The 27,291-nt window shown below is 44.4% G+C and overlaps 1 protein-coding gene across 1 annotated transcript; it reads left to right on the forward strand.

The window, feature by feature from the left end:
• Positions 1-26,654, forward strand: arsj (arylsulfatase family, member J). Its single transcript, XM_051700773.1, has 2 exons — positions 1-544; positions 23,565-26,654. Exons 1-2 carry the CDS (start codon positions 222-224, stop codon positions 24,940-24,942), a joined length of 1,701 nt encoding a protein of 566 aa, XP_051556733.1. The 5' UTR covers positions 1-221; the 3' UTR covers positions 24,943-26,654.
• The last annotated feature ends 637 nt before the right edge of the window (positions 26,655-27,291 follow it).

The raw sequence follows: 27,291 nt of genomic DNA on the forward strand, positions 1-27,291 counted from the left end.
CAGAGATGTAAAGCATGTATAATCTTAAAGTTGCCATAATGTGACTTTATTTGTGATGTAAACTCGGATTCCTTTCGAACATAATTTCCAAGCGCCTCGAGCGATATTCCCTCATGAGCCATGACATACAGCGGTGTTCTCTCGCGCTGTGAAAACACTAAAAACTGTAGCATCTGCTGCACTGAGATTCATTTTAGCTGTCGCTTTACAATGCAGAACGAATGTTTTTAATTGCAATGCACGCACGAATGGAAAGCACTTTTCTTTTCACACTCTTGACCACTTTTTGCGGCGTTGTCAACTCAACATACGGAACATGGAAGACCAGTTTTCATGCGAATCGTGCGAACAAGGTGGAAAAGACATCTCAGCCTCACATTGTTTTTATTATGGTCGATGACCAAGGATTTCGAGACGTGGGCTATCATGGGTCCGAAATAAAGACCCCAACTCTGGACAGACTCGCCGCAACAGGAGTCAAACTGGAGAATTACTACGTGCAACCTCTGTGTAGTCCCTCAAGGAGCCAACTGATGACGGGCAGGTGGGATATATAGCATACATAGGCTGCATTATAAGATAAATGTTCCTAAAATGATTTGGACATTCGAGTCACACTTAAAAGTCATTAATGTAATTGCATTAGATACAAACTATGAAAAGTGTAAACAAATGATGCTAGACCTTCTTCTAACTTCACTTTTCTGAGCTTTTTTTTTTTTTGTGCTATTATAATTGGTGTAAGTCTTTAAAATGAAATCTGCTTGCTTTTATATTATAGCATATTGTTTATTTAATGCAGTGGCATGCATACGTTTTAAGTGTGTTTGAAGTGCACAAAATACTTTTGGGGCCACTGATGTGGACACGCCCACATTCTGTATTGTCTCTGTTGTAGAACAATAGTAAAATCACACTTCAGTAAAACTATGAAATAACACAAATATGGGAATTATGTAGGTCTAGTGACTAAAAGATGTTAAACCAATCAAAACTATATTTTTGCATTTTCAAAGTAGCCACCCTTTTTAGATTGATGCTTCCTGGGATGCTTTTAAACAGTATTTCCATGCTGTGTGGGATGTATGTAGTGTCCATTGACAGTTTCCATGTATGTTCGACTGTTGTTGGCTGCTTTTTTTTTCACTACCCAGGGGTGGTAGTATAATGCAACAAATTCATGCATAAAATAATAATAATAATAAAAATATATATAATAATAATAAAAAATACATTTCTATGTAGGCACCTTTATGAGAAATATATTAAGTCCAGTGTGTCCAAACATTCTTGCAGCCAGTAACAGATTGCATTTTGTATAGTTTGTATTAGGGGTGTGCATCGAAGCCATTATCTGTATTTGTATCTGTATCTGTTCATATGACAAAAATATCTGTATCTGTCTCTTTATTCGGACAGAACCGGGTGTGGGCGTGGCTTAACCCGAAGTGCGTCAAAACTGAATGAAACGCCCATTTTTAAGTGTTGCTCTTAAATTTATAGTTTCTATTAATGAAATATGCCTTGTATATGCCTTTTCATAAAAATAGCCTAATAATAATAATAACAATAATCATTATTATTATTATTATTATTATACAATTATTATTATTATATATATTTATTTTTTTTTTATTTTTTTATTTTTTCCTTACCAGGTGAAGCTGAATTTGTAGGGTACATTAACTGTGGAATATGTTGTTAACTGTGGTTTCTCCTGGTATTTCTGATATTAATATCTGCATGAAACAGTATTTTCGTTCATCTGTGCATGTATAACAACATTATTCTGGAGGCAGGAGGTGTCAAGCAAAATGTGAAATGTCAAGCACATATTTTTCAGTGAATAATAAACACAAATTCAAACTTTAAAAGAAATTAAAATAAAATCAATATAGCCTAGAAACAGGTGAAGTCTATTTTACGATAGGACACCTTTATTTAGTTAAATAATAATAATAATAATAATAATAATAATAATGTTACATTTATATAGCGCCTTACCAGAGTTCAAGAACACTTAACATTTTCAAATTTAGCAGTTTAAAGAAGAAGAAGAAAAAAAGATTGAGCATGTTTCAGTTTTTTTGTTTTACATGAGGAGGAATATTCCCAAAAGATGAATAATCTATTGAGCATTTTAACCAGATAATTACCTTAATCACTGATGTGGATATAAATGTGTTCAACTTTAAGAGACAGATAGACGAGCTCCGACGTGAAATCATCACTTCAGGTCGGGAATTTAACATCACGCTCAGGTTTAGGCTATAAATAAATACATGAGAATCACTTGTGAATCGTGTGATACATTAACATAGACATTTCAAGAAGTGGAAAGCGTATATGATGTTGTATCTTAATGTTACACTTGACCAGCTCCAGACGCGCACAATTTACAGAGACCGCAAACGTAGCCGAGACTGCATCCATCCGATCTGAAATCACACCATGCGCATTTCCATTCATAAGGTTTACACTTTAGAAATATTGGCTGCACAGATTCATAAATTTGTTGTAATTTTGGATATCTTTATTTAAAATGTTTCTTTATCCTTGTGCTTTTTGGATAATCAGTCATACAAATATTTTTTTATATTATTCGGATGAATCCGTTATTCGTTTTGAAGTCATTATTCATGCCTTTCCGAACAAGGTATTCGGCTTCAGGCATATCCCTAGATTGTATATTGTATAGTTGTTAAGTGTTGAAGGCCCAGCCCAACACCAACGTTCCCATAGTTGTGAAACATCTGGTCCACGCCTCGGGAAACAGGAAGGTTGCTAGGAATCCCTTTTGGCAGTGCACTTTGGAATTGATGAATGAATCATTTACGATGAATGTGCTGCACAATGCTGAGCACAGTGGGGATTTTGGCTAATATACAATGTTAGATCACTTCATACTGTGTGGTGTGGTTTGCCTAGAAATGTTTAAAGCACTGACACATGGTGACAGGACTGTTATATTGCATCATATATTTCAAAGCTTGCAGAGATCCTTCAACTATAATCCAAGTGGATGAATTGATTCATAGCTTTACCTCTTAATAATCCTAGTTCTATAATGACCTTTTCTGGATGTAAAATTTCAAGGTCTTGAGTACACTGCTTATGGATTTTGGGGTTTGTTTTTTTGGTCTTGTTTCCTCTGGACAGTGTCCACTGTGATACATATTTTGCATACATTGAGCATTTAAAGCTTCCAATTAAATTAGGTGATGTCTTATGACACTTTTTTTTTTACATTTAGACACTTATTATATTTTTGGAGTTACACTAACTTTCTTTGCACTATTTATTTTAAATTACTTCATCAATTAACATCAAGGTGTTTTTTTTTTTTGTATGTTAAACAACAATAACTTTGCCTGCCCGACTGATTAAGTTAAAACATCCGCTGACGACTTTGCCAATGGATAATCAAGTTTTTTCTTTAGTGAATTTTTGGTCAGTATCAACCTAGTCTCATAGAATGAACCTTAGTATAATGTCATGGTTACTTGTGTAACCTCCGTTCCCTGATGGAGGGAACGAGATGTTGTGTCGATGTAGTGACACTAGGGGTCACTCTTGGGAGCCCGAGACACCTCTGGTCTTTGATAAAAGGCCAATGAAAATTGGTGAGTGTTATTTGCATGCCACTTCCCCCGGACATACGGGTATAAAAGGAGCTGGTATGCAACCACTCATTCGGGTTTTATGCTGAGGAGCCGATATAAGGTCCGGCCATTTCAGCGGGTAGTTCAGCGTTGTGGCGGGAGGGACACGTCTCGTTCCCTCCATCAGGGAACGGAGGTTACACAAGTAACCATGACGTTCCCTGTCTGTCACTCACTCGACGTTGTGTCGATGTAGTGACACTAGGGGTCCCTATATGAAATGCCACAACTGGCTGAACTGTGTTACGTGAACTGGCGGTGTGTGGTGGGCAGACCACTGTGTGCCTCATAGCCAGCACACCAGGTCGACATGTAACCTCCCCCAACATAGTTATGAGTGTCGAACGGCCCTTTGGGGACAAGTCAACTACCCAAAAGATAGAGACAGGCTAACCCAGTCATAGCCTCTTTTCCCCTTCTCTTTTTTCCACTCCCTAAAAAAGAAGGGGGATTATCCGACTGGGCCGCCAGGTCTAGTTGGGGGGTGTCCCTCCCAAGGGGAAGACACTGCGGAGACCACACCTCGCCCAAAGAGAGGGGGGGATATTTAAGTGGAAGAATACGTCACATGGTCTTTCCAACCATGTGGAGAGTCTTCAAGGTAGATCCTGCCCAATGGGGGAGGAGTTACTACGAACATGGAGACTGGGGCAGAGAGGCTCTGCCCAAGGAAGACGCAGTTTGCCAACAGGGAAACGAATTAGTGGAAGATATACATCGCATGGGGTTAGCCTTACAGGGAACCGCCACATGCGGAGCACCTACCCCAGAACAGGACTCTTAGTTAGCACGTGTACTGGGCCGGCAGCGAGTCTCTCCGAAAACTCGACTGCCACAGCTCGGAGGAAGTCAACCAGGGAACAAAGCTTGTGAGCACTACTGGGAATTAATGGCGCACGTCTTCAGCTCAAAAGGAGGTGGATGGCGCTATGTGTAAGCGATACACCCGGCCAGCTATCCCGGGTTTATCCGCTTGTATTGCGTGCCACTACCTGGGACGAAACCGGTTCCACCCGGAGGTTGTAGAACCTTGCAAAGGTGTTGGGTGTTGCCCAGCCTGTTGCTCTGCAAATGTCTGTTAGAGAGGCACCCATGGCCAGGGCCCAGGAAGCCTCTACACCCCTGGTAGAATGGGCTCGTAGCCCTACCGGGGGCGGCATGTCCTGGGTGTGATATGCCATAGTTATTGCATCAATGAGCCAGTGGGTGATCCTCTGCTTGGAGACAGCGCTTCCTTTCCGCTGTGCACCAAAGCAGACAAAGAGCTGCTCAGAGATCCTAAATCCTACCAAATAGATGTGTAAAGTGCGCACCGGGGGAAACGCATATTTGCGTAGGCCAGGGGGCCAGCTGTGTGCCAGCGCATCTATGCCGAGGGGAGCTTCGGTGAGGGCGTACCAGAGCGGGCAGTGGGAGGATTCTTGGGAGGCGAACAGGTCCACCTGTGCCTGTCCGAATCGACTCCAAATCAGCTGGACCACCTGAGGGTGGAGTCTCCACTCTCCCCTGAGGGTAACCTGCTGTGACAGCGCGTCCGCTGTAGTGTTGAGGTTGCCTGGGATGTGAGTGGCTCGCAGCGACTTGAGGTGCTGCTGACTCCAGAGGAGGAGACGGCGGGCGAGTTGTGACATACAACTAGAGCGCAGACCGCCTTGGTGGTTGGCATATGGTACCATTGCCGTGTTGTCAGTCCTAACTAACACGTGCTTGCCCTGGATCAACGGCCGAAACCTCCGCAGGGCGAGCAGAATTGCCAACAACTTGAGGCAGTTGATGTGCCAATGAAGTTGCGTGCCCGTTCACAGGCCGGCGGCTGCGTGCCCATTGCAAACAGCGCCCCAGCCCATTTTGGAGGCATCTGTCATGACCATGACACGCCTGGAGACCAGTTCTAGAGGAACACCTGCCCGTAGAAATGAGAGGTCGGTCCAAGGGCTGAAAAGACGGTGACAGACTGGCGTGATGACCACACGATGTGTCCTGTGGTGCCATGCCCATCTTGGGACTCGAGTCTGGAGCCAGTGCTGAAGTGGTCTCATATGCATCAACCCGAGCAGGGTGGCCACCGCCGAGGATGCCAAATGCCCCAGGAGCCTCTGAAAATGTTTCAGTGGAACCGCTGTTTTCTGTTTGAACGCCTTCAAACAGGCCAGCACCGACTGGGCACGCTCGTTCATATGGCGCCCCGTCAAAGAGACTGAGTCCAGCTCCAAACCGAGAAAAGAGATGCTCTGAACCGGGAGGAACTTGTTCTTTTCCCAGTTGACCCGAAGCCCTAGTCAGCTGAGGTGTGAAAGCACCAAGTCCCTGTGAGCGCACAACATGTCTCGAGAGTGAGCTAAGATTAGCCAGTCGTCAAGATAGTCGAGAATGCGAATACCCACCTCCCTTAACAGGGCAAGGGCAGCCTCTGCGACCTTCGTGAAGACATGAGGAGACAGGGACAGGCCGAAAGGGAGGACTTTGTACTGATACGCCTGCCCCTCGAATGCAAACTGCAGGAAGGGTCTGCGAACGCGAACCAATCTTGATTTCGGATGCTCGCCAGAATGCATTTTTGCGTCAGCATCTTGGACGGGAGTCTGTGTAAGGCCCGGTTCAGTAATCGCAGGTCCAAGATTGGCCACAACCCACCACCTTTTTTCGGTACAATGAAGTAGGGGCTGCAAAACCCCTTCTTCATCTCGGCTGGAGGGACAGGTTCTATCGGGCCCTTCCGTAGGAGGGGGGGAGCCCAGCTGAGGCTTCTGCGTCCAACTGGACAAGCCTGCTCTCCGATTGCTGCGCTCGAGAGCTCATCATCTTTGCGGGCTCCGAACAAGAAGCCAGACTCACCGTGAGACGAGCCGGCGAACTCATCCAGAAGCCCGACTGGGGCAGACAAGCGTGTTGGGGAATGGGAGGTCCACGGGGGGATATCCGGCGGAGGCGATCCCATTGGGGTCCCCAAATCGCCCCCAGTGCTAGCCGCACTGGCCTCATACCCGTAGGTAGAAGGACCGAGGCGGGGAGCCACTGGGCTGGCTTGCTTTCTTACAAAAGCGAGCCACGACCCCAATGTTACCATTGTCATGTTCTCCACAAATGCTGCCTCCGTGTGGGTCGCACCCAGACACGAAAGACAGCGATCATGACCATCCGAAGTTGAGAGATAACGACCGCAACCAGGAATAACACACAATCGGAAAGGCATCTTTAAAAAGACACGTCTTTAAAAAGACGTTCCGTGTGTGCCGCTCTTTTAGAGAAATATACTCTTTTAGAGGAAAAAGTTCTTTCAGAAAATATACTCTCTTTGTTTTCTGCCGAAGTGCCCAGGGGCGTTCTCTGCAGTGCACCAGTGCAGAGGAGGGAGAAGCCGCTGAAATGCGCCGTCAGATCCAGCAGAGGTGAATGAACAGTAGAATTCAGCTCAATGAGCAAGACCGTTTGGCTCCGAAGAGAAAATCTGAATGAGTGGTTGCATACCAGCTCCTTTTATACCCGTATGTCCAGGGGAGTGGCATGCAAATACCACTCGCCAATTTTCATTGGCCTTTTATCAAAGACCAGAGGTGTCTCGGGCTCCCAAGAGTGACCCCTAGTGTCACTACATCGACACAATGTCGAGTGAGTGACAGATAGGGAACTACATTTTTGCAAACTGACTTTTACGTGCCGTGTTCAATGTTTCGCCGCAGTTTCCTATTGAAATGAACACCAGAGGTGTGACAACAACTGTACATTTTATTCACTTCCACACAAATCATAACTACATTGGCTGATTATGACTTTATAAACACTATTACTCACAGTGCTGTGTTATGAAATCTTAAACACTTTTACTCTAAGGCATAATTTAAAAAACGACACATACTAATGCTCGAATTACAGACACACTTATTCCAACATGATTAGATTTCGTGGTAGCTCACCTAACAGAGTTTTGGGCTTTGGACTTGTAAAACCACAGTTCAAGTCCAGCCAAACGCACAAGCTGACAGATGAAACAAAAGTATCATAGAAGCAACACAAAATGATGTGGTTACCTCAGAAAATGTGCTTTTCATGTCACATTTGCTTTTTCAACACTATCAGTTAGATTTGGGTGTTGATCAAGGGTAAGGATGTCTGTTTTCTTGACCTCTCATTTGCATTTAGAACACTATTTGTTAGGTTTAGGTTAAACTTTTAAGTTAGGGAGGTATGTTTTACTCATTAAAACCTCCATCTAATATTTACTCTAAAATGCCATCTAATTACAACACCATTTCACTCGCTTTTGGCGCCCCTCGCTGGACATTTTACTGGGAAACTGCAGTGAAATGTGTAATGAACCAACTTGTTTCCACGGTCACAAAATATTAATGAGACCAGGCTGACCAATATACAGCATTAAAAAAGTTTATTTTGTTCATTTTAAATGTTTGTTATTTTGGATGTCTCAGTTGCCATTATTGAAATGTATTATGTATCAATAAGCATTGTATCAGGCATCAGCAACTCTGCAAACAAAATATCAGTATTGCTCTTGAAAAACATACATCAGTCAAACTAGTTTTAATATTTGTTTAATATATTTTTTTAAATGTACCTCAATTAATTAGAAGGCAAAATATTTCTGCTTGAAGACAGTGCTGCACATGGAAATGCTTGAAGTAAGCCTTGACAATATCCTAAATGATCATCTTTTTCAGCCTGTGAATTGCTTCAGCCCAAAGAGATCACTACAGAAAAAGAGGATGAGCTGTATTTTTCCAGCTGCTAAGACAACTTTTAAAGAAGAAACAGCAGTCTATATCATTCAGTCAGTAATAATGTGATTGAGAGGGATAGACATTTTGGGATATTGCATAAAAAATGCTGGATGGAAACACCACGATGCAAAAAAAATCTGCAAAATGCGCATAAATATACATTGGATACGTTTTGTATTCAATTAGATGACAATGAAATTAAAATGGAAACACATTTACTGAATATATTCCGATAGAATTTATATAGGAATATAGATGCACATCAAAACGTTCTTGTGACTTTGCCTCATCGAGCCATTTGAATACATGATTTGCTAAGAGAATATCATTGCATAGCGTCTGAAATGTTGCTGTGGTTATTCTGAAATGCCAAACCTGTCATCAAAAGGATTGCCTACAATTACCTTCTAGAATTGTGTGACCCAGTTATAAGGCATCTGCCAATGAACGGTAGCAAACATGAAGTTTGTCAGAGCCAGGGGCATAAGAACAATCGGAAAACTGGGGGAACACTTTCTAAATCTCAAATTTAATTATTCTGAGGTGAACATGTCCCTCCACAGTTATAATGGTTGCTATGCCCCTGGTCAGAGCATTGTGTCTGCATGTTCCAAGTAATTCATTACATTTAATAAAAGAGCCTCAGTGTCTTCAACTTCCATTCTCATTTCTATTTTGTGGCAGTTTCCCCAAAAGTGATGATTCTGTTCTCTTTGCGCATAAATCAAATTTGTAACCTGGATGAAAACTTAACTATTTGCCACTTTTTTTGTTGACAAGAAAACAGTTTCATGCTTGTCTAGAGGGAACCTAAATCTGATGCTCCAGTGATAAACATTTGGAGAGGACCAAAAGCATCACATCTGCCCACATCATCACCAAGCTCACTGCCTCTTGCTTCTGTTTTGCCTCTTAAGGTATTCACAACCAGCTTATAAAAGTACTGAACTTCTCATAATCTTCAAAGTACCCCTTCCTTTATGTAGGCCAAATCTCTATGGGACAGTCCAGCCTAGCCAAAAATCTGCCAAGCACAGAAAGTCAGGTTAAGACTAATTAAATTTGCTATCAAAGCTCTTCATCAACCAGCCTGCTGTCAACACAAGGTTACACGGAAATAGGAATGTGCCCTACGGTTCCTTGGGTTTGTGGTGTAGATTCCATAAACGATAAGCTTTTGTGTTCCACAGAAGAAAGAAAGTAATACGGGCTTGGAACATCACGATTGATGACAGAATTTTCAGTTTTGGGTTAATTATCCCTTTTTGTCGGGCCTGGGTAGCTCAGTGGTAAAAGACGCTGGCTACCACCCCTGGAGTTCGCTAGTTCAAATCCCAGGGCGTTCTGAGTGACTCCAGCCAGGTCTCCTAAGCAACCAAATTGGCCCGGTTGCTAGGGAGGGTAGAGTCACATGGGGTAACCTCCTCGTGGTCGCTATAATGTGATCCGTTCTCGGTGGGGCGTGTGGTGAGTTGAGTGCGGATGCCGCGGTGAATGGCGTGAAGCCTCCACACACGCTATGTCTCCGTGGCAACGTGCTCAACAAGCCATGTGATAAGATGCGCAGGTTGATGGTCTCAGACACGGAGGCAACTGGGATTCATCCTCCACCACCCGGATTGAGGCAAATCACTATGTGACCACGAGGACTTAAAAGCACACTGGGAATTGGGCATTCCAAATTGGGTGAAAAAGGGAAAAAAACTATCCCTTTTTGTCTATGGGCTACAGAATTGGTGTCACAAAATTTAGCCTGGAGCAGGATGGATGACATTAACCTTAATCAGCAGGATTAAGGAATTAAATTAACAGAATCCTAAATCATGGGACAAAGCTGTTGTTGGTGTCAAAATAAAGGGCCTTGCGTCTGTTAGAATGAGGATTTAACCAAAAAGAAGAGAAAGAGAGCTGTTGAAGAAAGGAAACAAGTTTTAATGCAGCATGCTTTGAAACTTATTAGCTGTAGAGAGGAGTGTGTCCCACTTATTTAAAACAGATGTGGGATGTTGGAGTTACTGCAGATCATGGGTCAGCATGGCTTCCAGCAGAGCTGGTGGCTTTGGTGGCCAAAAAACATATGTCATGTGGGACGTTTGGATTGTGTTAAGTAGTGTTTTCATAGTGTTTAATTCTGTGTGTTATAGGCTACATTAAAAGTAGCACACAAAAAGGCAAATTCAAAAGACTCTTGTGGTCAGAGAAAGCAATATTATAATGCATTCTATTTTATCAATATAAGGCATTCAACGCTGCCTAAGAATTTGGACAGAAATAATCATTGAAGGCAGCATAATGTAGGAGTAGCATTTGTATTGGTAGCGCACCTATGATGCCTTATAATGCTGCCTAAGAAGGCAGCTCGCTATGTTTTGGAACAGAGCTGTCCTGCTTAATGAAGACATATGTAAATACCTTAATTAAATATAACAATTGACTGGGAAAACATTCAAGTGATAAATAAGATCAAGTTATTGTATTGCTTCGAAATAAGAGTTGTTTATACTATTACATTTTCCATGGAATCACACTTGACATTTATTTTTAGAATGTTATTCTCAGTTTTGTACTACAAACCTTGTCAACAATGTGTGCATTTACATGCACAACAATCCTGATAACTACCAAAAATTATCTTATTCAAAAAATCTGCAATCGCAAGAAAATCGTGTTTACATGAGATGTGAAATCATCAGATTATTCTTTGCTTTTGACATCAAAATATAAACAGTAACGCGCATAACACTTTTACACACTGGATAAGCACACAAGAACGCCGGTAAGGGTGTTTACATTAGAGGTAGACCAATATATCGGTTTTATCGATTAATTGGTGCCAACTGTTGCTTTTTTCAGAACTTATACTGTCACATTTTCCATAGAATCACACTTGACATTTCAGAATGTTATTCTCAGTTATGTACTACAAGCCATGTCAACAATGTGTTCATTTACATGCACACCAAACCTCTGATAACTACCAAAAATCAGCTTATTCAAAAAATCTGCCATCGCAGAAAATCGTGTTTACATGAGACGTGAAATCATCAGATTATTCTCTGCTGTAGATGTGAAAATGTAAACAGTCATGCGCGTAACACTTTCAAACATTGGATAAGCCCACAAGAATGCCGGTAAGGGTGTTTACATTAGAGGTACACCAATACAGTATATCGGTTTTACTATTAATCAGTGCCGATAGTTTCCGATAGTTTTTTTTATTCCTTCATGTTTCACTGTGGACGGTGTTGGAGGATTCTACTGTTAGGACAGCATGGCACTGCAATATAACAGCGGCCTTTCCATGTGAAATAAATACAATATTCATTCATATTTTACCCTCACTTTAATGCATATTTTGTTATTTTGATTAGATAATCAAGTGTTGTAAATTGAAGCAAGGGCATACAAAGAAACATGTGACTATATTAAAATATAGCCCCTATCGGGGCCTGGGTAGCTCAGTGGTAAAAGACGCTGGCTACCACCCCTGGAGTTCGCTAGTTCACCAGTTTGCATGCTGAGTGACTCCAGCCAGGTCTCCTAAGCAACCAAATTGGCCCGGTTGCTAGGGAGGGTAGAGTCACATGGGGTAACCTCCTCGTGGTCGCTATAATGGTGGATGGCATGAAGCCTCCACACACGCTATGTCTCCGTGGCAACGCACTCAACAAGCCACGTGATAAGATGCGCGGGTTGCTGGTCTCAGACGCGGAGGCAACTGGGATTCATCCTCCGCCACCCGGATTGAGGCGAATCACTACGCGACCACGAGGACTTAAAAAGCGCACTGGGGATTGGGCATTCCAAATTGGGTGAAAAAAAAAAAAATATACATATATATATATATATATATATATAGCCCCCATCAGCACATATATCATGTCTCCAACTTCATATCTTTTGAATAATAATTCCTCAATTAACCTCGTTTGGTGAATATAAAATAAGAGTCCCTTGTGTGTTTTGGGCTTGTTTATAGTAAAAAGTACCACGTTATGCTCCATATCATATTCTTGGAATTTTAGTTTAACATTAAACTGCGTCTTGGATTTTATTCATTTTTTACTTTTATAGCCTCTATGTCTTTTCCCGTCACATTAACAAAAGATTAAGATTTATTAATTTTTTTACATTCTATAAATCAATTTTTAAAACTATCGAACATTAATCTGTTATCTGCCTCTTCCACCACATTTCATCGGTCTCTGCAAAATCCACTATTGGTCGACCTGTGCAACCCTTGATTCATAGCTACACTTGAAATGGGCTTTATGGAGTTGCTAATGTCAGAGAAAACTTTGGATACAGGATAGAGATAGGGGGATCAAAGGTTGTTCTTTCAACCATAACTTTAGAGTCCATATAGTATCTACTCAGCTCTCTTACATCAGTAACATACATGACTCTCACTGTTGACATTGATGAACTGATCTCTCCAGAGTCTGCCTGACAGAAAGCTGAACATTGTGGAAATTCTATAGTACCAGTCTGCACCATGTGTTGTTAAAGTCGCTTCAGGGATATTTACACTTGGTCACGTCATGCGTTTATACTGATTGGATAGCTATCTGATCATGAAAAGACCAAGTGTAAATGCTCTTGAAGATGCATTTGAGATAGATAGAAATCAGGAGGCTTGAGACACATACCATGATACAACTCGGCCAAGTTTAGGCCACATACTACAACTTTACTCCTCAGAAACAGATAATAATCACAGTACCTTAGTTTGGGGGTCCCTGCAATCCTCACGTGAGTGAGAAATAATGGATGAAAAACATGGATGGAGCCACCACGAAACTGAAACACCAGTTGTCATATACGCCGAATAGAGCATTTAACAAACTCTCTCAAACTTTAAACTGCAAAAGTTTTTTAGTAATATCATGGAAGCGACCTCCATATTACTATTATTTCACATGCATATAGCTCAGCAAAATGAATGGAGGTAAATCCCCATAATGATTGTCTTTGTTTCACAGTCTCCGATTATGTTGTGGGAGGATCAGTTTAACTCTATTATATATTGCTGTGGGGTTTTTTTTTTTTTTTTTGCAAGGGACCACCACAGCAGAGGCTCTTCCAGCTGTTCATGTTGCTCTTGGTAATATCAGCACATTTCAGCAGATGTAGAATTGTTATGTAATTTAAAGTATCTTCTAAAAGCAAATTCCTATAGGATATGAATTGAAGTCAACATTTACTATAGAACTGTGTATCACAGTGTATAAATTTGGACTTTCCACCCCAATTCGGCAACAGCTGGTTGAAAGATATGCCGCTGAAATCTGTCTGTGCTTACCGAAATTTGAACCACTGCCCCCTAGTGGCCAAAACTGAAAGTGTTGGTAAACGTATGGGCATGCGTGAGCTCCAGTTTCTGGGTGAAATGTCCAAAAAAAAGTGCCCCAAAACAAAGTTGTATTTTTAGATGTAAGTGATGTTAATCAATCAACATTTACAGCGCTGTGGAGGAATTTTGGCCCACTCATCTTTGCAGAATTGTTGTAATTCAGCCACATTGGAGGGTTTTCAAGCATGAACTGCCTTTTTAAGGTCATGCCACAGCATCTCAATAGGATTCAGGTCAGGACTTTGACTAGGCCACTCCAAAGTCTTCATTTTGTTTTTCTTCAGCCATTCAGAGGTGGACTTGTTGGTGTGTTTTGGATCATTGTCCTGCTGCAGAACCCAAGTTCGCTTCAGCTTGAGGTCACGAACATTCTCCTTCAGGATTTTTTGGTAGACAGCAGAATTCATGGTTCCATTTATCACAGCAAGTCTTCCAGGTCCTGAAGCAGCAAAACAGCCCCAGACCATCACACTACCACCACCATATTTTACTGTTGGTATGATGTTCTTTTTCTGAAATGCAGTGTTACTTTTACGCCAGATGTAATGGGATACACACCTTCCAAAAAGTTCAACTTTTGTCTCGTCAGTCCACAGAGTATTTTCCCAAAAGTCTTGGGGATCATCAAGATGTTTTCTGGCAAAAATGAGACGAGCCTTAATGTTCTTTTTGCTCAGCAGTGGTTTTCGTCTTGGAACTCTGCCATGCAGGCCATTTTTGCCCAGTCACTTTCTTATGGTGGAGTCATGAACACTGACCTTAACTGAGGCAAGTGAGGCCTGCAGTTCTTTGGATGTTGTTGTGGGGTCTTTTGTGACCTCTTGGATGAGTCGTCGCTGCGCTCTTGGGGTAATTTTGGTCAGCCGGCCACTCCTGGGAAGGTTCACCACTGTTCCATGTTTTCGCCATTTGTGGATAATGGCTCTCACTGTGGTTCTCTGGAGTCCCAAAGCTTTAGAAATGGCTTTATAACCTTTTCCAGACTGATAGATCTCAATTACTTTCTTTCTCATTTGTTCCTGAATTTCTTTGGATCTCGGCATGATGTCTAGCTTTTGAAGATCTTTTGGTCTACTTCACTTTGTCAGGCAGGTCCTATTTAAGTGATTTCTTGATTGAGAACAGGTGTGGCAGTAATCAGGCCTGGGTGTGGCTAGAGAAATTGAACTCAGGTGTGATAAACCACAGTTAAGTTATGTTTTAACAGGTGGGGCAAACACTTTTTCACACAGGGCCATGTAGGTTTGGATTTTGTTTTCCCTTAATAATAACAACCTTCATTTAAAAACTGCATTTTGTGTTTACTTGTGTTATCTTTGACTAATATTTAAACTTGTTTGATGATCTGAAACATTTAAGTGTGACAAACATGCAAAAAAATAAGAAATCAGGAAGGGGGCAAACACTTTTTCACACCACTGTACATGTAATGTGCCTCAGAATTTGGCCAAGAGAAGGGATCTTAGGAGCTGCCTACTGTTTGGAACAGCCTTTAATGCTGTAAAATGTTGTCTTAGTTAGTCAGCCCACTAGGTTTTCCCACTTCAGTGAGTGAAGAAACAGCAAGTTTGTGTTAGTGTGATATGTTTTGTGTGTGTGTGTACATGTCTGTGCAGTTTTTGTATGTTTGTGTCTGAGTTTCTGTTTGCAAGTACTGTATGTGTGTTCATACAGCAGTGTTGACCTGTATGTATGTCATGAACAGCAGAACTCTGTAGACGTGTGATGATTTGCCCAGTGTTACTTCTCAAGCTGCACGCAGCTGCAAAACTATTTCTGAAAGAACAAACACAGGTTTTATTCCTCTCTCTGGCTAGTGAAGGAGCGCTTGTTAAACGGTGCTGCCATCAGTATTTTTGCCTTGTTTTCCAGTAAAAAGAATCCAAACATCTTTAAGACACGATAAATTTACTTGAGAAGCAAAATTACATAACATAAGTGACTGTCTTATTTTTTAGAGAAATTACATTTCTTTTATGAGGTTTATGCTGAAAAAAAACTATTTGACATAGGTAAGCAGAAATAAACTAGATTAAAACAGAAAACAGGCTTAATTTTATTTTTCTTGTTTTAACCTTGTGCAACACCACGTCCTTCTGCGTGGACTGTGTGTTTTTTCTTCGCTATACGCTGTGCATAATTCAATTTCATTTAAACTGACTGAAATCAGTTCAGGACACTCTGGGCTGTCAGTAAAGTGTTAAACTTTTGATGCACTGAGTCATGTGACAAAACGTCATGGTTACTTTCGTAACCTCCATTCCCTGATGGAGGGAACGAGAAGTTGTGTCGATGTAGTGACACTAGGGGTCACTCTTGGGAGCCCCAAACACCTCTGCTTTTTTGTAAAAAGGCCAATGGGAATTGGCGAGTGGAATTTGCATGCCACTACCCTGGACATACGGGTATAAAAGGAGCTGGTATGCAACCACTCATTCGGGTTTTGTGCTGAGGAGCCGAGACCAGGTCCCGGCCATTTCAGCGGGTAGTTCAGTGTTGTGGCAAGAGGGACATAATGTCTCGTTCCCTCCATCAGGGAACGGAGGTTACAAAAGTAACCATGACGTTCCCTATCTGTCACTCACTCGAAATTGTGTCGATGTAGTGACACTAGGGGTCCCTATACAAAACGCCACAACTATCTGAACTGTGTTACGTGAACTGGCGGTGCGTGACGGGCAGACCATTGTGTGCCTCATAGCCAGCGCACCAGGCCGTCACGTAACCTCCCCCAACGCTCTTATGAGCGTCGAACGTTCTTTCAGGAACAAGTCGACTGCCCAACAATAGGGACAGGCAAGCCCAGCCGAGGCCTCTTTTCCTCTTTTTTCTCCCCAAAAAGAGTGGAATTTGATAACCGACTGGGAGCCATAAGTGTCTACATCAGGGGGTGTCCCTCCCAAGGGGAAGACACCACGGAGACCACACCCTACCCAAAAAGAGGGGGGTATTTTGAGTGAATATATCACATGGTCTTACCGAGTCTTGTCAGAAGTATGTCATGTGGAGAGGTCCCATGGTAGGTCCTACCCGAAAGGGGAGGAGTTTCTACAAAGCATGGCGACCGGGGGCAGAGGAGCCTCTGCCCAAGGAAGGCGCAGTTACCGACAGGGAAACGATTTTGCGGAAGATATCACATGGGGTCGCCTTCGGGGAACCAGCACATGTGGAGCACCTACCTCAATACAGGGCCTCATTAGCGCACGTACTGGGCCGGCAGTGAGTTTTTCCACAAACTCAACTGCCAGAGGGCTAAGGAGGAATGTCATCCAGGGAACACACTCTGTGAACATGACTGGGAGTCAAGAGCGCACGTCTTCACCTCAAGGGAAGGGAAAGGCGCTATGCGCAAGTGGTACACCCGGCCAGCTGTCCCGGAACTTACCTGCTCGTGCCTGCCAATACACGGGACGAAACCGGCTCAACCCGGAGATTGTAGAACCTCACAAAGGTGTTTTGTGCTGCCCAGCCCACTGCTCTGCAGATGTCTGCCAAGGAGGCGCCACTGGCCAGGGCCCAGGAGGCCGCCACACTCCTGGTAGAGTGGGTTCGTAATCCCGCAGGGGGTGGCACATCCTGAGCCTGATATGCCATCGTGATGTCGTCAATGACCCAGTGGGCGATCCTCTGTTTGGAGACAGCGCTTCCTTTCCGCTGTCCACCAAAGTAGACAAGGAGCTGCTCGGAGCTTCTAAAGCCCTGCGTGCGATCCAAATAGATGCGTAAAGCTCGCACTGGACACAGCAACACCAATGCTGGGTCTGCCTCCTCCTGGGGCAGCGCTTGCAGGTTCACCACCTGATCCCTAAAAGGGGTCGTGGGAACCTTGGGCACATAGCCCGGTTGGGGTCTCAAGATCACATGAGAGTAACCCGTACCAAACTCCAGGCAGGATTCGCTGACAGAGAACGCCTGCAGGTCCCCTACCCTCTTGATGGAAGTGAGCACAGTCAGGAGGGCAGTCTTTAAAGAGAGTGCCTTAAGCTCAGCTGACTCCAAGGGCTCAAAGGGAACTCCCCGTAGAACCCGAAGTACTACAGAGAGGTCCCACGAGAGAACGAGGCACGGTCTGGAGGGATTCAACCTCCTAGCACCTCTCAGGAACCTGATGATCAAGTCGTGCTTCCCTAAGTACTTACCATCTACTGCATCGTGATGAGCTGAAATAGCGGCTACATACACCTTCAAGGTGGAGGGAGACAGCCACCCCTCCAGCCTCTCCTGCAGAAAGGAAAGCACTGATCCGACTGCGCATCTCTGGGGGTCTTCGTGTTGGGAAGAACACCACTTAGCGAACAGATGCCACTTCAAGGCATACAGGCGCCTCGTTGAGGGAGCCCTAGCCTGAATGATCGTGTCTACCACCACGGGTGGTAGGCCACTTAGGTCTTCCATGTCCCGTCCAAGGGCCAGACGTGGAGATTCCAGAGGTCTGGTCACGGGTACCAGATGGTAGGAAAGAAGGTCCTTCCTCAGGGGAATTCCCCGGGGGGGGGCTGTCGCGAGGAGTGTGAGATCCGAGAACCACGTCTGGATGGGCCAGTAGGGTGTTACTAGGACGATCTGCTCCTCGTCCTCGCTGACCTTGTACAGGGTGTGCAAGTAGGCTCACTGGGGGAAACATGTATTTGCGTAGTCCAGGGGGCCAGCTGTGTGCCAGCGCGTCTAGGGGTGCCTCGGTCAGGGCATACCAAATCGGGCAGTGGGAGGATTCCCGAGAAGCAAACAGGTCTACCTGTGCTCGACCGAATCGACTCCAAATCAGCTGAACCACCTGGGGGTGGAGTCTCCACTCTCCCCTGAGTGTAACCTGTCATGACAGCATGTCCGCTGCGGTGTTGAGGTCACCCGGGATGTGAGTGGCTCGTAGCGACTTGAGGCGCTGCTGACTCCAGAGGAGGAGACGGCGGGCGAGTTGTGACATGCAACGGGAGTGTAGACCGCCTTGATGGTTGATGTACGCTACTGTTGCTGTGTTGTCCGTCCGGACCAACACGTGCTTGCCCTGGATCAATGGCCGGAACCTCCGCAGGGCGAGCAGTACTGCCAACAACTCTAGGCAGTTGATGTGCCAATGCAGCCGCGGGCCAGTCCAGGAGCTGGTGGCTGTGTGCCCATTGCATACGGCGCCCAGCCCATCTTGGAGGCGTCTGTTGTAACCACGACGTGCCTGGAGACCTGCTCTAGGGGAACCCCTGCCCATATAAATGCAAGGTCGGTCCAAGGACTGAAGAGGCGGCAACAGATCGGTGTGATGGCCACACGATGTGTCCCGTGGCACCATGTCCATCTCGGGACTCGAGTCTGAAGCCAGTGCTGAAGCGGTGTCATATGCATCAACCCAAGTGTTGTGGCCGCCGCTGAGGATGCCATATGCCCGAGGAGCCTCTGAAAAAGTTTCAGTGGAACTGCTGTTCTCCATCTGAACGCCTTCAGACAGTTCAGCACCGACAGTGCACGCTCGTTTGTGAGGCGCGCTGTCATCGAGTCCAACTCCAAACTGAGAAAAGAGATGCTCTGAACCGGGGAGAGCTTGCTCTTTTCCCAGTTGACCCGAAGCTCCAGTCGGCTGAGGTGCTGGAGCATGAGGTCCCTGTGTGCGCACAGCAACTCTCGAGAGTGAGATAGGATTAGCCAGTCATCGAGATAGTTGAGGATGCGGACGCCCACTTCCCTTAGCAGGGCAAGGGCTGCCTCTGCGACCTTCGTGAAGACGCGAGGGGACAAGGACAGGCCGAAGGGGAGGACATTGTACTGGTACGCCTGGCCTTCGAAGGCAAACCGCAGGAAGGATCTGTGTCGAGGTAAGACCAAGACGTGGAAGTACGCGTCCTTCAGGTCTACCGCCATGAACCAATCTTGATGCCGGATGCTCGCTAGAATGCGTTTTTGCATCAGCAACTTGAACGGGAGTCTGTGCAAAGCCCAGTTCAGTACTCGCAGGTCCAGGATTGGTCGCAACCCACCGCCTTTCTTCGGTACGATGAAGTAAGGGCTGTATAGAACCCTTTCTTCATTTCGGCTGGAGGGACAGTCTCTATCGCGCCCTTGCGCAGATGGGTCGCGATCTCCACACGCAAGGTAGCAGTTTTCTCGCCCTTCACCAAGGGCAGGCGCCTGGTGAACTGAATCGCATAGCCGAGTCGGACAGTCCGGGTCAGCCATCGCGACAGGTTGGAAAGCGCGAGCCACGCGCCCAAACTCAGGGCGAGGGGGACCTAGGGAATGATCACGTCGGACGTACTGGCAGGTGGGGCCTCGCGGCAGGGCGGAGCTCGAGGTGCCACGTCGAGGGGACTCAAGCCCCGTGGCCGTGCTGAGTCCAGGGACATCGAAGCACTTACCTGGCTCCTGCTGCCCACCATAAGATTGGCTGAGGAGGGGGGAGGAGGAGTCTAGTCCCCGTAGTCCACCGGAACCAATCCTGTGTGGGCGTGTTTGTGCCACAGCTCAATAACTGCAAAAATGGGACAGTGGACAGTGGTCATGACGATGGCCGTGCTCACCGGACATGTGACCCAGGAAATAAGAAAACCACTCTTTTGTCGAACTTTTGGGTACTGCAGCCTCTTGGGCATGTGGCAAAAAATGAAACAAAAGATTCTCCTCCCGGCCCTGCACCGGGGGATGGAGTGGTCTGTTCACCAGCTCCAGAGAAGCAGGTCTCCTCGACCCTGGGTCGCCCTTCTCAGTGGCGCTTCGAAGCCTTCCTCGGGTTCTCGGCGGCCGCCGTAATACGGATGGTGTCTGCTTCCTGCGTTGGGCTCCATGCCGGGGCCGGACCATGGGGTTGGGCTGCGGCGGAGCCGGTGTTGTTGCTGCAGGAGGATGCCCTTGGCAATGAGCAGACGGGGTGCGGGGTTTTGAGCCGTGCCGGGGCAGGATGTGTTGTATGGCCTCCGTCTGCTTCTTCACCGCCGAGAACTGCTGGGCAAAGTCCTCAATGGTGTCGCCGAACAGGCCAACCTGGGAGATGGGAGCGTCAAGGAACCTTGCTTTATCCGCCTCTGTCATCTCAACCAAGTTGAGCCAAAGATGGCACTCCTGGACCACCAGGGTGGACATCGCCTGCCCGATAGACCGCGCCATGAGCTTCTTTGCCCGGGGAGTGAGATCGGTCGCTGAGTGCAGTTCCTGTATCAATCCTGGGTCAGAACTATTGTGCAGCTCTTTTAGCGCCTTGGCTTGGTGTAATTGCAGGAGAGCCATGGCATGCAGGGCTGAGGCGGCTTGTACAGCAGCACCGTTGGCCCTAGTCGTCAAGGACGACATAAACCTACAGGCCCTGGACGGGAGCTTCGGGTGCCCGCGCCAGGTGGCAGCTCTCTGCGGACACAAGTGCACCGCGATTGCCTTATCCACCTAGGGGATCACCGAATACCCCCTGGCCGCTCCACCATCGAGGGTTCTGAGAGCGGGGGAGCTGAAAGACCGGGACCAGGCAGTAAAAGGTACCTCCCACGATCTTGTCAGCTCCTCATGCACTTCCGGAAAGAAAGTAACCGGGGCGGGGCGTGGTCGTGGGTGGCGCCCCGAGCCCAGGAACCAATCGTCGACCTGTGAGGGTTCAGGGGAGAGTGGAGGGTTCCACTCTAACCCAACGCTCGCGGCCACCCGGAAAAGCATATCCGTCATTTCCGCGTTGGCCTGAGACTGGGTGACCATTCCCGAAGGAGGAAGCCCAGCCGAAGCCTTTGTGTCCGACTGGACGAGCCCGCTCTCCGATGTTGCGCTCGATAACTCATCATCTTCCCGGGCTCCGAACAAGAGGTCGAACTCGCTCTGAGATGAGCCGGCGGTCTCGTCCGAGCGCCCGACTGGGGAAAGCGAGCGTGCTGGGGAATGGGAGGTCTGTGGGGGATACCCGGCGGAGGTGGTCCCATTGATGTCCCCAGTGCTAACCGACGCGGCCTCAAACCCGTAGGTAGAAGGACCGGTGCGGGGAGCCGCTTACGAAAGCAAGCCGCGACCGCAACGTTGCCATGGTCATGTTTTCGCAATGAGGACATCTCTACTTTCATCCAATATGCCATTTTAACAAATTTAGCGATTTTTCGTGAAACGGCACGCTGTTAAACACAATGTCCTCTACAGTAGACTATAGTGCTATTTTTCCCTTAGAAATCATATATTTACTGTGCATTATCACATTGAGACACTCGAGGTTAATTCATTCATTAAATAGAGAGCAAGGGAGCATCCTATAGCTTTCCTATGCAACCAAGTGGATTCACTCCTAATCATACAGCTGTAATGTATGAAACATCTCAAAAACATGAATAACAAACACTCCTGGAAACATAATAATCTAATTTGTTTGTTAATCTAACATAATAATCTAATAATTTGATTTAAAAAATCTGACTTTCTTTAGCTTGGTATTATTTAAAATTTCACAAATGTAGTCCAGCTGTCCCCATATGAGGACATCGATTTTAAGGAAAACTATTTGGTCTAAAAAGTTTTTTTGTGTGTGCATGTTTATTAGGGGCTACTAGTTACAAATCAAAAAGGGAAATGAAAAATGCACACAACAATCACGCTCGGGTCTCAAGAGGATCTACATTTTGTTAGATTTCTATGAAAACAAGACAAAAATACTGATTAAGGACATTTTGTGCAGTGAGGTGCGCCTGGTTTTTTGGGTGCTATGAAGTCAGTGACATTGACACTTGTTCATGTTTCTCATTCCTCTTCAAATGAGCGCATAGAAAAACTAGATGTAATGTTGAGTCTGGCGCAGGTGTCAGCTTGATGTACTGAAAAAAACAGCTTTGATTTCTTGCTTCTATTTTAAGGCTTTTGTCCTCATGGCAGAAACATTGAGCCAAATTCCATCTCTTATAGAGACAGATTTGCAGCTTTTCTTCAATTTTTCCCACCCATATTAAGGCATGTATCCAGTCATTGCATTAAACTTACATCATTGTATTAAATTACTTTACAAGTCATCACATAAAGGGATAATTCACCCCAAAAAATGAAAATTATGTCATTATTCACACCCTTATTTTGTTCCAAACCTGTATGACTTATGCTTTTTCATTGAAATGTCAGGCTCAGTCATTATTCATTTTTATTGCATCATTTTTCAACACAATCCCTGTAACCATCTCTTTACATAGTAATTTCATTTTATATATTTTTAGATATAGTAAGTCGCATAAGCCAGACAATTTCAATTCCCTAACCCCAAGTATTAGTTCAAGTAATAGTGATTAATAATTTCAGGGTTAATTCCCATGGAAAAACCTGGAGTGAAGTACCTTACTCATGGGCACAATGGTGGTAACTCATGGATTGATTCAAACCTACAACATTTGAGGTGGAAACTAAGATATTTAACCGCTATGCCTCAACACTCCCCATTTGGTAATTTGCTTCCATAAGGGTTTATGGTAATTTCCTCAATCTCTTAGACTCGTTGTGGTCAGATTTTTTCAACTCAACACTGTGTAGTCACATCCACCACAACCTGTGATATTCAGTCAATGGACTTGTGAAATCAAAGATGAGCGTTTTCTTCAAAGGTGCAACATACGTCCATTAGATCAATTTAGTTTTTACCAGGCCAGATCCATTTTAGTTTTATGAGTGATTAGAAACGTGATTAGAATAAGTTTCCCACTCAAACACAAGACTTTTGTCATGATTTTTAAGGGGAACTGTTGTACCATCCCTTTGTTGGATTTGGAGGATAGTTTTAGAGTTAACCAATAGAGTAGGTTGGTCTGAAGTGAGGAACAAAGGTCTGTTTTAAGCATATGTCCATATTATTTGTTGGTACTAATTTTGTGTATGTTTATGTCCTAGATATCAGATCCACACTGGCCTCCAGCACTCCATCATCCGACCCACCCAACCCAACTGCCTCCCTCTGGAGAACATTACTCTTCCTCAGAAGCTGAAGAATGCTGGATACTCCACTCATATGGTGGGGAAGTGGCACCTTGGTTTCTATAAACGTGGCTGTATGCCCACGCAACGGGGCTTTGACACCTTCTTTGGCTCTTTGTTGGGTAGTGGTGACTACTACACCCATTACAAGTGTGACAGTCCAGGAATGTGTGGATATGACCTTCATGAAGGTGAAGAAGCTGCTTGGGAGCAGGACCATGGGATCTATTCCACCCTCATGTACACTCAGAAGGCTTTAAAAATTCTGGCGTCTCACAGTCCTAAACGTCCCATCTTCCTTTACTTGGCCTACCAGGCTGTGCACTCACCCCTGCAGGTTCCTTCCCGCTACCTCGAGCGCTATAAGTCCATCTCAAATTTGCATCGCCGCAAGTATGCTGCCATGGTCAGTTGTTTGGACGAGGCGGTACGCAATGTAACTCTTGCTCTCAAGCACTATGGCTATTATGACAACACGGTTCTGGTTTATTCCTCAGACAATGGAGGTCAGCCAATGGCAGGAGGCAGCAATTGGCCATTGAGAGGGAGTAAAGGGACTTACTGGGAAGGAGGAATAAGAGCCGTTGGGTTTGTGCATAGCCCATTACTGGTCAAGAAAGGCACCAGAAGCCGAGCTCTTATCCATATCACGGACTGGTACCCAACACTGGTCACACTTGGTGAAGGTACGCTGGATGAAAACCAGAGTCTGGATGGTTACGATGTCTGGGAAGCCATCAGTGAGGGGCGTCCCTCGCCTCGACTGGATATTCTACACAACATTGACCCCATCTACACCAAAGCCAAGAATGGATCCTGGAAGGCAGGATATGGAATCTGGAACACGGCCATCCAGGCAGCTCTCCGGGTGGGTGATTGGAAACTCTTGACGGGGGTGCCAGGATACAGCGACTGGATTCCACCCCAGACTTTTTCCACACTTTTGTTGGCCAACCGTTGGCACAAGGAGCGAGTGAGCTGGGATCGAGGCAAGTCTATATGGCTCTTCAACATTACAGCCGATCCGTATGAGCGAGTAGACCTGTCCCGACGCTACCCACATGTGGTGAAGAAGATGCTGTTCAGGCTTCTGCAGTACAACAAGACAGCTGTGCCATGCCGCTACCCTCCCAAAGACTATCGCTCCAATCCTCAGTACAATGGGGGGGTCTGGGGACCCTGGCACATGGATGATGATGAGGATGAGGATGATAATCTTCTCTCATATGATTTAAACAAGATGAAGAGTTGGAAGAAAGCAAAACGGAGAGGGAAATTTAAAAGAAAGGCCTAAGGTGTGACTTCCATTTTGACTTTCGTGAACTCAGGGATGGATGCAGACTTAAACTTTCGTGAACTATTGAGTCTTTTTCACTGATGTATCGAACCTGAACTCATGAAAAATAACAGAACTGTGGTTGCATATTTGCAAAATTATATTGCGTGGCTCCTTGAAAAATATAGCGGCAGTTCCGGGGTGAAATATCAACTGTTTGGCGCCAAAAGCGAGTTACATTTTCTCCTAAACAGATGAGGTTTTAAGGTTAAACCATAACGATAGTGTCATAAAAAGCAAATGTGAGATTAAACAAAATTGTTGAAGCAACCACATCATTTTGTGGTGCTTCTGTTTCACTTTTGGCTCACGTGCTCTCCAGGACTCATACCTTGGTCCTTTGCATTGCTAGTGCAATGCTCTGTCAGTTGAGCTACCTCATAATTTGATCACACTCGGACAAGCTTTTAATGTAGTTGGTTATTTAATGCAAACATTAAAATGTATCACCTTACAAGTCATGCACTATAGTAAAAGTGTTTTGATGTCATAAGATAGCATTGTTTGAGGAATAGGGCGAAAAGTACAGTAAGTGTTGATGGACCGTTAATCTGCTGTTTTACTCATTATCTGTGTGAAAGGAAATGAAAGTCATTGTTGTTAAAGTGCCTCTAGTGTTCATTTCACCAGGGAACTGCGCGATACGTACAATGAGCCACGTGAAAGTAATATTGAAACAATTTAGGAATGGTAACATGTTTCTATGAGACCAAGAAGAATGTATAGATTTACCTCCAATTTCAAAAAAGCAATTTAAAGGTGAATTGTGTACGGTACTTTTTATCAATGTTCAAGTATCATCCCAGTTTAATGTGCTGTGACAACTGTAAGTAAGCCATTTGAAAATGAAAACACTGTGACCCTGTACCGCTTTCAAAATATTTCTCTGTTTGTTTGAGCGATTCAACATGCCAACTTCTGGCTCAACTAGTGGCTTAAGTTTTGATGGTGCTTTATTTTTTAGCAAACATTTTAAATGAAAGAAAATTTCTATTATAATAAAAAGCAATTTAGAACCTCAGAAAATAGGAACAACACAATAAGAAGCATTTTATAATGAAGGATAGTTTTTTATAATTTTTGCGATCTTACTCATTTAAAATGTTATGTCAGTGTTTCGTCTGTTTTTGTTTTGCCTGGTCTGGCACCAGTTAAACTTGAATGTACTGTAAGATCAATACACTTCTCATACAAACTCCCTTTTTTCACTTCATTTTGCTTTAAGTTAAATATTGTTACCAACTACTAATAATTACATGGCAGTATATTCACTCATATCCAAGTATACACACTAAAATACCAGTTGGGAGTAATTTCTGTCCTCTTTTGCAATAGTTTGAATTTAATAGTCTTGTTTCCATTAAGAAGGAAAATTCTATGAAGCATTTCTGACATCTGAGCCAAAGTTCATCTCACTCTTACTTTGTGATGCCAAATTTATTGTTCTCGGCAGTGACTTAGTCTCTTATTTGTTTAGAAATTTTAAAGGAAAAAAATGGTTTGGGTATAGGCTCAAGTAATTCAACAAAGAATTGATTATTACAGATATATTTATGGAAGTACCCTTTTAACGATTTTTAAGGTATAATGCTGTAAACATACAGTAGCTGTGCCAATACTCTGCATCCATAAAGTATTATTTCATGTTTTTTTTATTTTTGTTTTTTTTACATTTAACAGCACAAACAACCATTTGAATTGCATTAAAATCATTGTTTAAAATCAACAGCTGCTTTTCAAAAGCAATGATGATATGCAAAGTTTCCTTATTTCTTCGAGGGTGTCAGAATTTGGGATTCGGAATGGCATCCAAACAACAAAGATTGAGATGATCGAGAATAGTCATGGATAGCTCTCTCAAGGTATTAAAGACCTCCTTGGTTGAATTGCAACCCCTAATGCTAATATGCAATTATTCCTTGCTAATATGGTAGTTCATTGTTTTGTGGTCAATTTCTTAGCTAAAAATGCAGTACTTTATGGCAGTTCATCTTTTTCTGGCTTTGTTTATTGACTTAACTTTCAGCTGTGCAGTTATGTCACGCATTGAACAAGCCAGATGCATATGAACCATTCCTCCATAGTTTTATTGTTCTAAGCTACCCTAGGGCACAACAAAAATGACACAGCTGGTCTGATGTATTCTAGACCATTTATTGCAAAACTGTCCAATGATCTTTGACTAATACAGCACAGCTGTCTTCAGAACACTCATACAAAGCTGGAACGTATAAGAGTGCCTCTTACTGTAAGTACGTTAAGTACCAAATAACTAGCAGAACGACACCCTACAAGCAAGTATGTCAA

This window comes from Myxocyprinus asiaticus, chromosome 1 (assembly GCF_019703515.2).
Source record: "Myxocyprinus asiaticus isolate MX2 ecotype Aquarium Trade chromosome 1, UBuf_Myxa_2, whole genome shotgun sequence".
NCBI classification, from domain to species: Eukaryota; Metazoa; Chordata; class Actinopteri; order Cypriniformes; family Catostomidae; genus Myxocyprinus; species Myxocyprinus asiaticus.